At 48.8% G+C, this 14,615-nt stretch overlaps 8 protein-coding genes across 8 annotated transcripts; 4 read left to right on the forward strand and 4 right to left on the reverse strand.

The window, feature by feature from the left end:
* Positions 1-697: 697 nt before the first annotated feature.
* On the reverse strand, positions 698-1,882 carry N7529_009190 (uncharacterized protein; the record flags this gene model as incomplete). Its single annotated transcript, XM_057244717.1, has 1 exon — positions 698-1,882. One exon carries the CDS (start codon positions 1,880-1,882, stop codon positions 698-700), a length of 1,185 nt encoding a protein of 394 aa, XP_057096255.1.
* A 2,176-nt stretch (positions 1,883-4,058) lies between these two features.
* On the forward strand, positions 4,059-7,084 carry chsG (chitin synthase class III; the record flags this gene model as incomplete). The annotated part of the gene is made up of 5 exons (XM_057244718.1): positions 4,059-4,154; positions 4,228-4,723; positions 4,795-5,156; positions 5,212-6,891; positions 6,947-7,084. The coding sequence occupies 5 exons, from the start codon at positions 4,059-4,061 to the stop codon at positions 7,082-7,084; spliced, it is 2,772 nt and encodes a 923-aa protein (XP_057096256.1).
* Positions 7,085-7,629: 545 nt separating this feature from the next.
* Positions 7,630-8,408, forward strand: N7529_009192 (NEDD8-conjugating protein UBC12; the record flags this gene model as incomplete). The annotated part of the gene is made up of 5 exons (XM_057244719.1): positions 7,630-7,650; positions 7,704-7,794; positions 7,877-8,166; positions 8,236-8,348; positions 8,396-8,408. The coding sequence occupies 5 exons, from the start codon at positions 7,630-7,632 to the stop codon at positions 8,406-8,408; spliced, it is 528 nt and encodes a 175-aa protein (XP_057096257.1).
* Positions 8,409-8,923: 515 nt separating this feature from the next.
* Positions 8,924-9,437, reverse strand: N7529_009193 (cytochrome c oxidase subunit VIIa). Its single transcript, XM_057244720.1, has 4 exons — positions 9,399-9,437; positions 9,256-9,298; positions 9,074-9,109; positions 8,924-9,007 (listed from the first exon to the last, which is right to left on the reverse strand). Exons 1-4 carry the CDS (start codon positions 9,426-9,428, stop codon positions 8,928-8,930), a joined length of 189 nt encoding a protein of 62 aa, XP_057096258.1. The 5' UTR covers positions 9,429-9,437; the 3' UTR covers positions 8,924-8,927.
* Positions 9,438-10,034: 597 nt separating this feature from the next.
* N7529_009194 (TBP-associated factor 8 family protein) lies at positions 10,035-11,131 on the forward strand (the record flags this gene model as incomplete). Its single annotated transcript, XM_057244721.1, has 2 exons — positions 10,035-10,302; positions 10,359-11,131. The coding sequence occupies 2 exons, from the start codon at positions 10,035-10,037 to the stop codon at positions 11,129-11,131; spliced, it is 1,041 nt and encodes a 346-aa protein (XP_057096259.1).
* Positions 11,132-11,323: 192 nt separating this feature from the next.
* Positions 11,324-11,687, reverse strand: N7529_009195 (uncharacterized protein; the record flags this gene model as incomplete). The annotated part of the gene is made up of 2 exons (XM_057244722.1): positions 11,324-11,420; positions 11,470-11,687. Coding segments are annotated over 2 exons (315 nt in total), but the record flags the coding sequence as incomplete, so codon positions are not given.
* Positions 11,688-11,915: 228 nt separating this feature from the next.
* Positions 11,916-13,331, forward strand: N7529_009196 (putative Rad51 family DNA repair protein; the record flags this gene model as incomplete). Its single annotated transcript, XM_057244723.1, has 2 exons — positions 11,916-11,975; positions 12,024-13,331. The coding sequence occupies 2 exons, from the start codon at positions 11,916-11,918 to the stop codon at positions 13,329-13,331; spliced, it is 1,368 nt and encodes a 455-aa protein (XP_057096261.1).
* Positions 13,332-13,382: 51 nt separating this feature from the next.
* N7529_009197 (threonine/serine dehydratase) lies at positions 13,383-14,539 on the reverse strand (the record flags this gene model as incomplete). The annotated part of the gene is made up of 2 exons (XM_057244724.1): positions 13,383-14,152; positions 14,206-14,539. 2 exons carry the CDS (start codon positions 14,537-14,539, stop codon positions 13,383-13,385), a joined length of 1,104 nt encoding a protein of 367 aa, XP_057096262.1.
* Positions 14,540-14,615: the final 76 nt, after the last annotated feature.

The raw sequence follows: 14,615 nt of genomic DNA on the forward strand, positions 1-14,615 counted from the left end.
TTAGCGAATCTTCATAATGCTAATGGTTTTGATGAGAGCCCCTTTTTGGAGCCCTGGAGAATCATAGTGGGCAGCTTTTTCATACTGATCCCAATGAGCTGGGAGGGTTGATTGCTGCTCAGGTGAATGACTATGAAAATTTGAATTTAGGTATGTATAGATGTAGGTGAACTTATATACGATTGTTGTTAGCGATATATATTGAAGCTTACATTTACTAGATGTGACATGTTATTCTTGCAGGGAAGAGGCCAATCATTCATGTTGTGCACCTGTAAACTATCTATTTATATATGCGTATCTTTTGTTTACGAACACTGATATTATATATTAAAGGTTACGGGCAGGGTGTTTCGACATATCGTGGTAGACAACTAAGTAGCTAGGTAAGAATTTAGGTCGACACACATCACTGCACAAGTCCGAGGCCGAAAATACATATTTCTCCAAGAGCTTGCCCTAGCAAATTACAATTATGCAGTAGTGCCTAAACAAAGTGAACCTAGACAGTAATCCACTCTTACATTGTCCAAAGTGATTCCAGAATGAAAGAGAGTACAATTCCAGAATCCAGTGCCAAAAAAACTCGCTGTACAAGGCACCGAAGATATCAAAAGGTACAAAACAAGCCAACGGGCTCCATACGTACAAAGAATCGAAACGCGATAAGTGAAAATCAAAAAAACAAAGGCCGCATTCATTTCACCTCGTTAGCGTCCGAGAACGGACTATCTACACGGGCGGGTGGTGTCCGGGTGGAGTTTCGTCCGTCGCTTAAGCCTGATGATCGATTTGTGTAGCGATGCGATGATCCTGTCTCCAGGTTGGCTGTTGAGGGGGGGTATGTGTCATCTTCCTCGTCTGATGAGGAGCCGTCGAATGTGGAGATGTTGTGGTTGAATTGTCCACTGGTGGCAGATACCGCTCGACTGGTATTGTTACTTTTACTGTGTTCAGAGACCTCTTCGATTCGGTCGACAGGCCCGGGTTTGGCCTCTTTCTTCTTGAGTGATGGACCTCGGACCATGACTGGCTTGGCGATTACACTGCGTGCCACACAGGAACTGTTGCCTTTGACGGCTTCGGCGCGCGCTAGTTGCGCTGGGGTGATGGCTGGAACGGCAGGTGCGTCTGCAGGAGTGATTGTGACTGCGACTGGGGAGTCATCGCCAGGGGCATGTTGTCCGCCGCTTCCATTGTGAATGCTAACCACGGCGGCGCGAGAACGCTGGATCTGCTGGGCGGGGATCGCACTGACAATGGCGTCGTTGCGGTAAATTGTGGTCGCAACACTGCTGCGCAAGGTGGGTGAGATGCTCTGGTGGCCGGTAGTGGTGGTCCATGAAGAGTCACGCAGGTCACCTGGCATGAAGAAGTGTTGGTCGGGGGTCGCACCGGGAAGAGGGGGAACCGGGGGCACGAGGGAGGCCGGGGTCTCTGGCGGGGAGCGATTGGTGACACCGGGAATGTAGGCGATTTGAATAACGTTAGAAGCACGGGTCAAGACTGTGGAGGCGATGGATTGGCGTTCACTGCGAACGGCGGCGAACGAGCCATTTTTCTCCGCTTCCTCGCGCTCCAGGCGCTTCTTACGGATGACGAACCACCAGATCAAAAAGACGATGAGGGCGATGGCTGCCACACCACCAATGACACCACCGGCAATGGCGCCTGTGTCACTACCCCCGGAGTTTGATGGTTGGGAGCCTCCTGTGGAGATACACTTTGTTGTAGCGCATTCATCGCAGGTCTGCAGTCTCATGGTACATGTTGTGCCATCTGGACATGAGGGACAGGCGGGAGATGAGGTATCACATGTAATGCAGCGCTTGAAGATGGAGCGGGCGGGTGAGAAAGCGGAATCGATGGGGTCGAGAAGCATGATGAGTAAATATGAAAAGACAGGAGGGATAATGTGTTGATATGAACAAGGCCGGTCAACGGCAAGGATGTAAACAAAGAAAAGAGTGTGTAATGCTCAATCGGCGTCAAGTCGTGAGCGTAAAAGAGTAGTAGATCATAAAAGCCAATCCGTGGGAAACGAGTGTGTATGAGGATGGAAAAGTTAAGCGGTCATCGGGAATCAAGAGAATGACGTTGACCCGACGCGTATCAAAAGTACCACCGATCAATAGATCATGGGTGAGAATAAAAAAAGTAGATGTGTCGAGAGATTCAATGTTGTAAAGGAAGGAGAGCGACAAAGAGGAGAGAGAACGGGGGGGCCAAAGTCAGACGGGAAGTCCAGGCACAGCCTTTTGACTGGTTGGTTCCACGGGTAAGATACGGGGTACAGATAGTATGTATAGTCAGGTAAAACAATTGGGACTTATACTGTACGTAGTGGTGATTGAGTATAGTTGTATGGTTAAATAATGAGAATCGTGTGGGATTTAGAGGTAAAAACCAAAAATTTCAATTGAAAGAATTGAGATGAGATTGCCTTTAATATCACCATCTGTTTCATCCCGTGTTCGCCTTACATGAAGTGAGGTGTGAGTGGACTACAAGTGGATTGTAAGGTGGACTACGAATCGTAATGGAAGTCTGGACTCTTCTGAGTGTGGATTAATGATTTTCCAAGATTACGACCTTGGCGTTAATTTAGGAATTATTTGCATTGTTTACACTGTTTGCATAATTTATGGTGTTTGCTTGATCTGTTGATGTTTGTGGTGTTTGTAACGGTTTGGCTGCTAATCCATCCTAATTAGGTTAGCGGACAATCAATCTCTAACCTCCCCTGATCGGGTATAGCCGTCCATGTGGGTGCCAATGATTGGCTCACACTTTATTTCTTTAGGGGGAAAGCGGAATGAGCGAGCTGAAGGGAATGAGAGGGGGAAATTGCTATGACCTTGAAGGCAAAATGTGACTAGTATCTGCAGCCAAGTGTGGAATTGATTATGAGACTGAACTGTATGTGTTAATCTGTCTTCTTTCTCGCCTTAAACCAAATTTAGTACGCTAAACGGTTCTCGGTAATGTCTGAGATCATCATCAGTACGGAGTATATATAGCATGCTTGCATGGAAAATGAAGGATATAAAATCAAACACGGTGAAGTAGGACTCTCAAAACTTTCCCATTTTACACGTAGAACTCAACACATAAACTACATATGTACAGATGTAGCCAATGTAGTATCAGGAGTACCTCTAGACAATGCATAGCAATTTGGTGAAGTAGGAACCAAGCATACCGGAGATCCCCTAGACAGCGGAGCTTTAAGCCTTCCAATGGTATTGCGAGCTATTGTTTTGATGTTGAAGAATGTGCTCCATTGGATACAATGTACAAGGATATACAACGTGTGTAATCTTTGATTAACTAGATGGTATATACCCTATACAATAATTAAAAGTGATTATAGACCCTATTCACCGAATGTTTCAGCTGTGGAGTCTGCTTATTGAGTTCAGGTCTCCTAGTGTGTCAATCAAGCCCCAGAAAGAGTAAGTGGATAAAAGCTGGAGTACCTAAAAATTAAAAACAGAGCTACTTGAGTTGTCAAAAAGAAAGGGGATCACAAAGTAAAAAAATGAAATCAAGTAGGAATTTGGGAATATGGACGTATTTTGTTAAAAGAAAGGGACTTCTAGGGACTTTCAAGGGTATCAGGGTCCTTGGGTCCCTGACCCCATACTTTGTTACTACAATTTAACAGACAAACAAAATGTACTTCAAAATATCACAGTTTGTTAAACAATAGTTGACGGGTTGGCCATATAGAATTAAATAATTAAAATAAGAAGAAATAGACTAGTACGGAGAAAAGAAAAAAACAATAAAAAAATAACAAAAGGAAAAGGCTGAGAAAGTCGAAACTAAACCAGGACGGGGCTAGAGACAGTCTATTTTTGACTCCTAGTCTCACTTTAATCCTCCTTTTTCCCATTCCCCTTCCCTCTTTCTTCTTTGTTCTCCCTTGGTAACCTCTTTTTGGATCCTCTTCAAGGGACTGACCTTACAGCCCAGGTGGCTTAAATTATTATCTTCACTCTGCAAAACTGATACCCCTCTCGACTTAGCTTTGATCCCTTATTAAATACGCAGACATGGCCTACCAAGGCACTGGCGGGCATTCGCCAAACTACGACGATGTGCACGATCCTCACGACTCTCATCGTCTCCAGGATGTCCCTGGCTCCCAGGTACGTGAGGAAATGGCAGTAAAAACGCGTGATCGAGTTGGAGCTGATCCGGGGGGTTTTCCGTATTTATTAGTACCGTGAAGATGAAGACGCTGCGCGTGGATTGCTGTCCCAACACCAGGGTCCCTTTGCGACTCCCTTCGATGACCATCACTCTCGTGGTGTTTCTCCCCAGCGTCCTGCTTCCGGATACAGTTTGACCGAGACTTACGCTGCGGATACCTCGCCTTCTTACCACGATCCCTACAACGCTGGTTCCGTCTACTCAGCTGGAGATGAGAGTCCTGCAGCCGCTTTTGGTGTCCCTGGCCGAGTCGCTTCACCCTACGCCCGCAGTGAGACTTCCTCCACTGAGGCCTGGCGCCAGCGACAGGCGCCTGGAGGTGCTGCAGGTGGTGGTGGTGGTGCCGGCGGTGGTCTGCGCCGATATGCTACCAGAAAGGTCAAGCTGGTGCAAGGTTCAGTCTTGAGTGTGGACTATCCCGTGCCCAGTGCCATCCAAAATGCCATTCAGGCCAAGTACCGCAACGATGTGGAGGGCGGAACCGAGGAATTTACTCACATGCGATGTACGTGTGGCCCTTACGAGAAACTTGCATTTGAAATAGAAGAGAGACTAACGAGCTTTCGCTTTCTACAGACACCGCAGCTACATGTGATCCTAACGAATTCACCCTCCACAATGGATACAACCTGCGCCCCGCCATGTACAACCGTCACACAGAGTTGCTGATCGCGATCACTTACTACAACGAAGACAAGAATCTTACAGCGCGTACTTTGCATGGTGTTATGCAAAATATCCGTGATATTGTCAACCTGAAGAAGTCCGAGTTTTGGAACAAGGGTGGCCCGGCGTGGCAGAAGATTGTTGTGGCGCTCGTTTTCGACGGTATTGACCCCTGTGATAAGGACACTTTGGATGTCCTTGCGACGGTGGGTGTATACCAGGATGGAGTCATGAAGCGTGACGTTGATGGAAAGGAGACCATCGCGCATATTGTGAGTGATTTGAAGGAGAAATCGCACCTGTTACAGGAGACTAACACACTGTCAGTTCGAATACACGACTCAGCTCTCTGTCACGCCCAGCCAGCAGCTGATTCGTCCGACTGACGATGGCCCCAGCACACTTCCCCCGGTGCAAATGATGTTTTGTTTGAAACAGAAGAACAGCAAAAAGATCAACTCGCATCGCTGGTTGTTTAACGCCTTTGGACGGATCTTGAACCCCGAGATTTGTATCCTTCTGGATGCTGGTACGAAACCCGGCCCGAAGTCTTTGTTGTACCTCTGGGAGGCCTTCTACAACGATAAGGATCTTGGTGGCGCCTGTGGTGAAATTCACGCTATGTTGGGTAAGGGTTGGCGCAATCTGATCAACCCTCTGGTGGCTGCTCAGAACTTCGAGTATAAGATCAGTAACATTTTGGACAAGCCTCTCGAGAGTTCGTTCGGTTATGTTAGTGTCTTGCCCGGTGCCTTCTCGGCCTATCGATTCCGTGCTATCATGGGTCGCCCGCTGGAACAATATTTCCACGGTGACCATACTCTGTCCAAGCAGCTTGGTAAGAAGGGTATCGAAGGTATGAACATTTTCAAGAAGAACATGTTCTTGGCCGAGGATCGAATTCTTTGCTTCGAGCTGGTCGCCAAGGCTGGCTCGAAGTGGCACTTGTCATATGTCAAAGCCTCTAAGGGCGAGACTGATGTGCCCGAAGGAGCTCCCGAGTTCATCTCCCAGCGTCGTCGCTGGCTCAACGGTTCCTTCGCTGCTGGTATCTACTCTTTGATGCACTTCGGTCGTATGTACAAGAGTGGCCACAACATTGTACGCATGTTCTTCCTTCACATTCAGATGTTGTACAACGTCTTCAACACCTTCCTCACCTGGTTCTCGCTCGCTTCCTACTGGCTTACCACTACTGTCATTATTGACTTGGTTGGTACCCCCAGCGACAACAACAAAAACACTGCCTTTCCCTTCGGAGCGACTGCCACGCCAATCATCAACACCATTGTGAAGTATGGGTACCTGGCTTTCGTATTGTTGCAATTCATCCTCGCTCTGGGTAACAGACCCAAAGGCTCCAAGTTCTCATACCTCGCTTCTTTCGTCGTCTTCGGTATCATTCAGCTGTACATTGTGGTCGATTCGATCTATCTGGTTGTTCGCGCGTTCAGTGGTGGTGCACCCATGGATTTCGTCACCAACAAAGGCGTGGGCGAATTCGTCAAATCCTTCTTCTCATCTTCAGGCGCTGGTATCATTATCATTGCCCTGGCTGCCACTTTCGGTCTGTACTTCGTTGCCTCGTTCATGTACGCGGACCCATGGCACATGTTTACCTCTTTCCCTGCCTACATGGTCGTTCAATCGTCCTACATCAACATCCTCAACGTATATGCCTTCAGCAACTGGCACGATGTCTCATGGGGTACCAAGGGATCCGACAAGGCCGATGCTCTGCCGTCAGCTACCACCACCAAGGACGAGGGCAGTAAAGAAGCAGTAATAGAAGAAATCGACAAGCCTCAGGCCGATATTGATAGTCAGTTCGAGGCAACCGTCAAGCGAGCCCTTACTCCATTCGTTGCCCCTGTCGAACACGATGAGAAGAGTCTGGAGGATTCTTACAAGAGTTTCCGTACCCGTCTCGTCACTTTGTGGATTTTCAGCAACGCCTTCTTGGCTGTCTGCATTACCAGCGAGTCTGTCGACAAGTTCGGCTTCACCGTGAGTTTTACCACCTGTGCATGTATTTACAAGACCTTGACTAATAAAATTCTAGAATACGGCCACCAACCGCACAACCCGTTTCTTCCAGGCTCTTCTATGGTCTAATGCCGCCGTGGCCCTGTTCCGTTTCATCGGCTGCTGTTGGTTCTTGGGTCGCACTGGTATCAAATGCTGTTTCGCTCGCCGGTAGTTTCGCGAACAAGCCAAAATTTCTTTCTGCTTCATGACCCTTTGTCTCAATGTCAATGTTTCCTTTCTTTTCCCCATACCGTGATATGTATTCTACCTAAAGATGCCCAATTCCTGTTCTCTTCATTTTGCAATGCCAGCCAGTATGTATCTGGGGTTAACCTGACCTTTTCACCTTGATCTTTTTTTTTGTTCGGATAGCCATGCACTGGGATAGCATTCGGGGCGCTATGATTACTCAAATTATCAACTATATTCGAAGCTATTGTTATTTTAACATTTAAAAAGGTAGTCGTAGATGGAGTTGTACATATACGATGCATGGCGAATTTTAGGCTCACAAGGCGGAGCCACCGGGCGATAAAGGGCGATTGCTGATCTGAGACCCCCGCAAGCACCTAACTTCCCCCTCCACTTGACTCAGCCTTTGATTCTCCGTTAATCCTCTCGCTTGATATTTACGGCAATCATATTGGCTCCTAGTAATTTCCTCAATCCTTACAAAAACCGCTCGTGCCACCAAGCGGGGTGGTGATCGAAGCCAAAATGTTGAAAATCTGGTCTATGGTGAGGGATATTTGGATGTGGCAGCTATGATATTGGTACTAAAATCTCTATAGAAACAAAAGCAGCAGGAGGCTGAAAATGCAGAAGGTGCTGCAGGCAAGAAGAAGAAGAAGGTCACTGCGGCGCAGCTCCGAGTCCAACGAGGTAAGCCACTCGCAGTAGATAGTACTTCTGTTGCTATTGAAACCCGCGAAACTCATGCCTAATACGTTATCTTCTATACTAGACTTGCAAGAACTCACCCTCGGGAGCACGATGAAAATGACCTTCCCCAACCCCGATGACATCCTCAACTTCACTTTGTCTATCGAGCCAGACGAGGGAATGTACAAGGGTGGTGTGTTCAACTTCTCTTTCGTCGTGAACCAGAACTTCCCCCACGATCCACCGAAGGTCAAATGCACGCAGAAGATCTATCATCCTAATATTGATCTGGAAGGAAATGTGTGCTTGAACATTCTCCGGGAGGACTGGAAGCCGGTTCTGAACCTCAACGCCGTTATCGTCGGCATGCAGGTAGGTGGAGCGTGCTTGTCGCATGGGTAATCTTGCTTTTTCCATGAAACTGACTCGTTTGCTATTCAGTTCCTTTTCCTCGAGCCAAATGCCTCAGACCCTCTTAATAAGGATGCTGCGGAAGATCTCCGCGCCACCCGCGATAACTTCAAGAAGAACGTGCGCAGCTCTATGGCCGGCGGGTCCGTCCGAGGAATACACTTTGATCGGGTACTACGATGAATCACAGGTCTTTTATTTGAAGATTTATCGGTTCCCTTCTCCATATCTCGCCCTTTCCCTACGGCGACGTGCGTCACTCACGCCGATATGGAATGATGATCTATGGCTTACACATGGCGGAGGCATGGTTCGGCGATTTCATGAGGCGCGCTGGTGTTTCTACGTACATATATCCGGCGTAATTAGCGTTTCAACAAAATAGATACAATTCGCTTAGCAAATCAAGCGCATAGTGAGTGATCGGCTGTTATGACGCGAGAGTAGAAGATATCGCTTGCTCTATCATGTGGGTTATTGATCGTATTCCGGGAGAGGAAATGGAAGTCCAAAAATCAAAACAGTTGGTTGTCAGGCTTATATGTACAATCGATCTCAAGTCTAACCCATTCGTACACGACCCGTCGATTCAACCAAGCCCGATGGTTCACGTCGAGAACTGTGTCCCCATAGGCGATTTCTAGAGAACGCTTTGACAAAGAAAAGAGCTGGCGCCGAACGGGCGAGAAGGAGACGATCGAGGGTCATCGGTCAGGACCGATTTAACCCCGCTGGGAGGCACGCTCAGCCTCGAGGCGGGCGTAGTAGGTGTCGCGCTCACGCACGCGGGGGAGGTGGTAGCCTGTAGGAGGGAGAATGGTCAGATTTCGAGTCACCGATCGTGCGCTATCCGAGACGTTTTACTTACCGTACCACCAAAGGTAGCCGAAGGTAGTACCGAAACCTGTAGGAGCTGATTAGTAGCTGATTTCCTTGAAGATTTCCTTCCAGTCATGTTCGCGTTGTCTATCTTATACTCGGTCGCTCCCGAGAGACCGCGATATCTGATTGGCGTTCGATCATGCCACTCGACTCCGGATCATAACTCACCGAAAGCGGTGCTCAGGTCCAGAACGAGACCACGGCGGAGCATCTATAGAGAAGAAATAATGTTAGTAAATCATTGCGAACCACCGAATTGACCTGATCGACCCGTTCGGGTCAATCCGGCGTATAACGGAAGGGGCACGTACGCCGGTGATGGGGGGAATAGCGGCGGGCATTGTGACGAATGCGTAGCGTCAATCGATGCTCGAAATAAAGCTAAGTGATTTGCGGACAGACTAGAACCTGCCTCGGACGTTGGTGCGGAGAGGAGAGGGGGGTGGAAGGAAGTCTAGTTTGTGAGGTGAAGTTGAAGCTTTCGGAGCGGACTAAGCGAACCGCCGGATTGGTCAATCTATTGGTGGCATGTTCGTGGACACCTGCACTTTCAACATGTTGACTGATTATTGTTAATTTCGATAAAGTACATGTAGATCAATGTCTAATAGGGATATTCATATAATATACGATCATTTTGTCTTTTAGGAGCTAGTGAATTATCTTCTCTACCAAGGATAAGGTCAAGTATTAGGTCAGACTCTGTTCAACAGTCATCCACGCATGGCTATGAAGCACTAAGGTATCAATAGATCAGCCATATCGCTGAGAAAGGCAAAATATTTTCCCAGAATGAACATACCCATTGACATCTAAAGATGTCATTTATCTTTCAAAGCCATTATTCACTGAATATAGATTCATTGCAGTTCGGACTCACCGCCCACGTGACCGATAAATCGAGGTCAACATGGAGAGCTCCTCGACTCTTCCCTCAGATCAATATCATGGCCATGGCGACATCGGGCAACCAAATCAAACGACCTGCCTCGTCACAAGACCATAATGAGCCGAAGCGTTTGAAACGTCACTACCATCACCACCACTGTTTGCAAGCGCCTGTGCTGCTGCCGTCCACGGCCGAGCCAGCTGTACAAGATGAAGCCCATATCAGCCAATTGTTGACTCGGGTCGTGGGTCAGACATTGAAAGATACGGGCTTTGACGTGGCTGAGCCAGCTGCGCTGTCAAGTATCTGCAGCGCTACAGAGGAGTGTATGTTTTAGAACGCATCGATTTGAAGCTCGAACTGACCGGATCCGCTCCATTAGACATGCTTCGAGTCTCCACATTCATCCGCCAATCTATGCTATCATCACGCCGTACTCAACCTATTCCGCAAGATTTCGAACATGCTTTGAAGCGTTCACGTATCCAGCCTCACAAACTTCTTCCTCTCCTCGAACCTACATCATCAAATGCACCCGTTCCTTCATTACTACCATCGCCTCCACCAGAGAATGAGATTACGAAGACTTTACCATTCCTCACGGCGCTGAGCAGTGAGGACGACCGTGCAACTCGCGCTTACATACCGACACATCTTCCCAGCTTTCCTAGCAAACACACTTATTCCGCCACGGCGGTCTTCGTTGAACGAGATGGCGATCCGCGCAAAATTCGTGAGCGTGCGGCCGAAGATGGAAGACACGGTGAAGAGGCTTTGCGCAAGTTGGCTAGCGCCGCATTCCGCGATAACCAAACCAGCGCGTCAGGTCGCGATAGGAAACTTTGGGGTCGGAGGATGGACAGCATGGAGACCATGTTCGAAAAGACAACGAAGGGACTGGCTAAGAAGCTTGGCAAAGATTCCTACGGCTCATCAGCCGGGTTGATTAATTCGGCGATGGAGATTGACTCGGGAACGGCGGATGCGGACACCAAGGCCCGGCTCAAGCTCTCGTGGAACATGGAATTGGGACCTATTGTCAATTGTGAACGAGATTTGTGGCGCCGAGCAGCTTCAAATGCGCGACGAACGGAAGAGAATACTCCCAAGCCTGCTTCTAGTGCTGAGCCAGTGGAGTTGACGACTGGCATGTAAATTACGAAGGTATAGGGCCTATCGGCGTTATTTTTTTTCGGGGCTGGCGCTTGTGTTTACGTTCAGGAGATGACCTCAGGAGATACCCCATGGCAGTTACAAGCATTAATCAAATGGTAAATTATTCATGAAACCTGATAATTGTAATCATACCAACGCCGCCCAATGCTGCAAAAGAAAGTTCCCTTACTGTGTTGCCTGTGTAATTTTTCCCTGCTTCTGTTTTGCTTCCTCTGCCAATCTGAGTGATTCCCAGGTTGTCGTTTCGACCATTAACCCTCCGGCGCAGCTATAGACACTCAGCAGATGCTTCAACGACTCGACTCGACTCGACTCACCGTCGGAACAACCGCACTATGGGCTTGCACACTACCCTTCCAGCTTCTGGAACTCCCTCTTGAGGTGGGTTGCAGGAATATTGTGTCATCTCAAGTAGCTGACAGTCCTTCAGGTCCACTTGGTGGCCTTTGCGACGTTTGTCTTGGAAGTTGCGGCGCACGGTATTGACACGTTCGGGGAGGGATTCGGTGGAGAATACGGGGACAAGAGGCGCCATTGTTATGATCAATTCGAAAGATCACGATTGAAGGTTTGGAGAGGTGGTGTTGGGAGTTGTGGCAGTCAAATTGAAGTTCTGCGGAAGCTCGGCCGCGCGATTCTTTCCGCACCCCGGAGGTACCACCTACATGTTATTCACCAACAACCCTCTCTAGGGCTGTCGCAAACATTTCTATATGCGATCGATAATTTTATGATGCCAGATCCATGAAGGCCATTTCATACTATGGCTGCCAATCTCGGTGAGAGATCGCTGAACGATGTGCACCAGGAAGGCCTGGATGAGGTACCCTCTCGTCTTCTTCTCAATAGATTTTGAACTAATTTTAATCAGCTTCTTTCTGATTTGATCAAATTCTATCCTGATTATGTCAACAAGGATGCGCATTCCATAGGTGTACCTGCACTGGATGCATTGCTTGAAGTGTTCGCACCGAAGACATCGGTGTCAAGTGGTTTGAACGATGGGCAATATCAAGACCGCAGAATTTCCGACCAGGATCAGCTCGAAGAATCTCAAGATACTGCAGATGAGGAGATGCTTCTGCAGAGTGAATTGCTGGACCAGGATCTTCAGAGGCCCAATGAAATAAACATAACGCACGATAATATCGGTCTAGCTGCTAGCCCGATTTTCTCAGACACTGATGGTATGAAGAAACGAGCGACCCCGATAGTGGAGGTTTCGAGCAGCTTGTCATCTTCGGGAAAGTCGCAACTGCTGTACTACCTGACTGCACTTGCTATTCTACCACGAAAATGGGGTGAATTCGCAGTGGGTGGCCATGAGGCTGCTGCGATTTTCATAGACACCGATGATCGATTCGATGCCGAAAGACTGCGAGTCGTGGCTCGAGGTATCATGCAACAGCGAGGGCTATCGAATACCAATGCCGAAGAACAGAAAGCACCGCTGTCAGATTATAACACTGAGTCATTGCTCGGCTCTTCCCTCCAACATGTCCATGTCCTTCGTCCTCAATCCTCCTCCGCTCTTCTAGCCACACTACATTCTCTAGAATCCTATCTCTTCGATCTCTCGCGGCACCGCTCTGCCTCACGCCCCCTGCAAATGATCGCCATTGACAGTGTCACTGCATTTATTTGGCAAGACCGGCTGCGCGATGAAGTAGCCCGAACAGAGGAGATTGGACGCCTCCGAGAAGACGTCGATCATGAGCGCGAGCAAAAGCAGCGCTTCTACTTGGCAGATCTTTATGCTGAGCTAGCCAAGGAGCTGAAGCGACTGCAAAGTCAGTTTCAATGTGCAATTGTTTACACGTCGACTATTTCTGGTGGCCGAGCTGCTGGCCCTGGCTTGTATGACCAATCTCAGACTCGGACGCCGTCGCTGAGACCGGCGCTTCCTGCGCCTTGGGGTACTTTGCCCACACTGCGTTTGATTGTCCATCGGTCTACTGTTCGTCCCTTTCCGCCTAGTATGGCACCTCAGGTGGCGGTTAAAGATGCTCCTTCACGACAGCGTGTGGTTCAACAAGGCAAGATCTCTGCGTGGGTGAATGCATGGGGACGCGATGAATGGCCTCGCCGTATAGTGGAAGCTATCGAGGCGAGTAATGGAGGAAGCTTCTCATTTTACGTGCGCGAATCAGGTGTTGAGATAAACAGTCCCGATGATTGAACCATCTATGTACAGTCTATAATCACGACAATATTTCCATGTACACCATTTCTACGTAAAGAGCTTGGCAATTGCCTCAACAGTCGTGTTACCGCCGCTGAACACAACCCCAACATCCCAACCACGTTCTCCGCCCTCCTGTTCAACCCTGCGGCGGAAGTCTTCATCAAAGAGACAAACAGCCAGTCCAACAACAGCACTAGGTTCAACTACAACCTTCATGCGCTCCAGAACCAGCCGCATAGCCGCCTTGATCTGCTCTTCTGTGACAGCAAACACCCCCTCAACCTTCTTATCATTGGAGATAACCTCCCAATTGATCAGTCCAACAGGAGTGCGAAGACCATCTGCAATAGTGAGAGTTCCAACCGCCTCAACACGCTTCTTGGCTTGTAGTCCGCGCCGACAATCATCCGCGCCTTCGAAACTGGGCTCTGCGCCAAATACCCGCGTCTGCTTATCGGAAAACCACGTCGCCACACCGGAATTTAGACCTCCTCCACCAATGGGAGTGATGACTGCATCCAAGACTCGGGAGCCAGTTTGTTCGGCGTGTTGAGCTTCTAGCTCTAGAGCCGTTGTACCCTGTCCGCAGATGATGTTGAAGTCATCATAAGGCGGCACAAGGATGGCATCAGTTTTTGCTTGGATCTCTGCTACCACGGCCTCGCGCTCTACGCTTGTTGAGCCGCTGAAGATCACCTCCGCGCCATGAGACTGTGTGCCTGCGATCTTGGATGGTGTGCTGATGCGGGGCATCACGATGTAAGCGGGGATGCCTAGTGTTGAGGCAGCGAGTGCGAGGGCTTGTGCATGGTTTCCTAGGAAGATTTGGTCAGTATGTAGATGTCGAATGTGATATGAGATGATATACCTGAGCTGTGTGTAATCACCCCGCGCCGTTTCACTTCTTCCCCACGTTCCTCCAGCAGTCGTAGCAAGGCATGGAAAGCACCTCGAGCTTTGAAGGCACCGATTCGCTGGAAGTTCTCGCACTTAAAAAAGAATCTAAATCGTGGCTTTGCAGGTGTCTGGCCTTCAAATGATGTTCCGACCAATGCCTCGGGGGATTGCGGTGCTGAGGCGATGGTATTGATCGTTTTGCAGGTCAGCAGCGGGGTGCGGTGCACATGAGGTTGGATAAGATCAAATGCAGCTTGAACAGCGGCCGGGGTGAGTGATTGAGCTGCGACAGCGGCCGAGGTCATTTTGGTCTGATGATGATAAAATGTGAAATGGTTACGGGTTGAGTTCGATGACTCTTACATACCCCGGACTTTTGTC

The sequence above is a fragment of the Penicillium soppii genome (assembly GCF_028829465.1).
Source record: "Penicillium soppii strain IBT 18220 chromosome Unknown utg000006l, whole genome shotgun sequence".
Classification (NCBI taxonomy): Eukaryota; Fungi; Ascomycota; class Eurotiomycetes; order Eurotiales; family Aspergillaceae; genus Penicillium; species Penicillium soppii.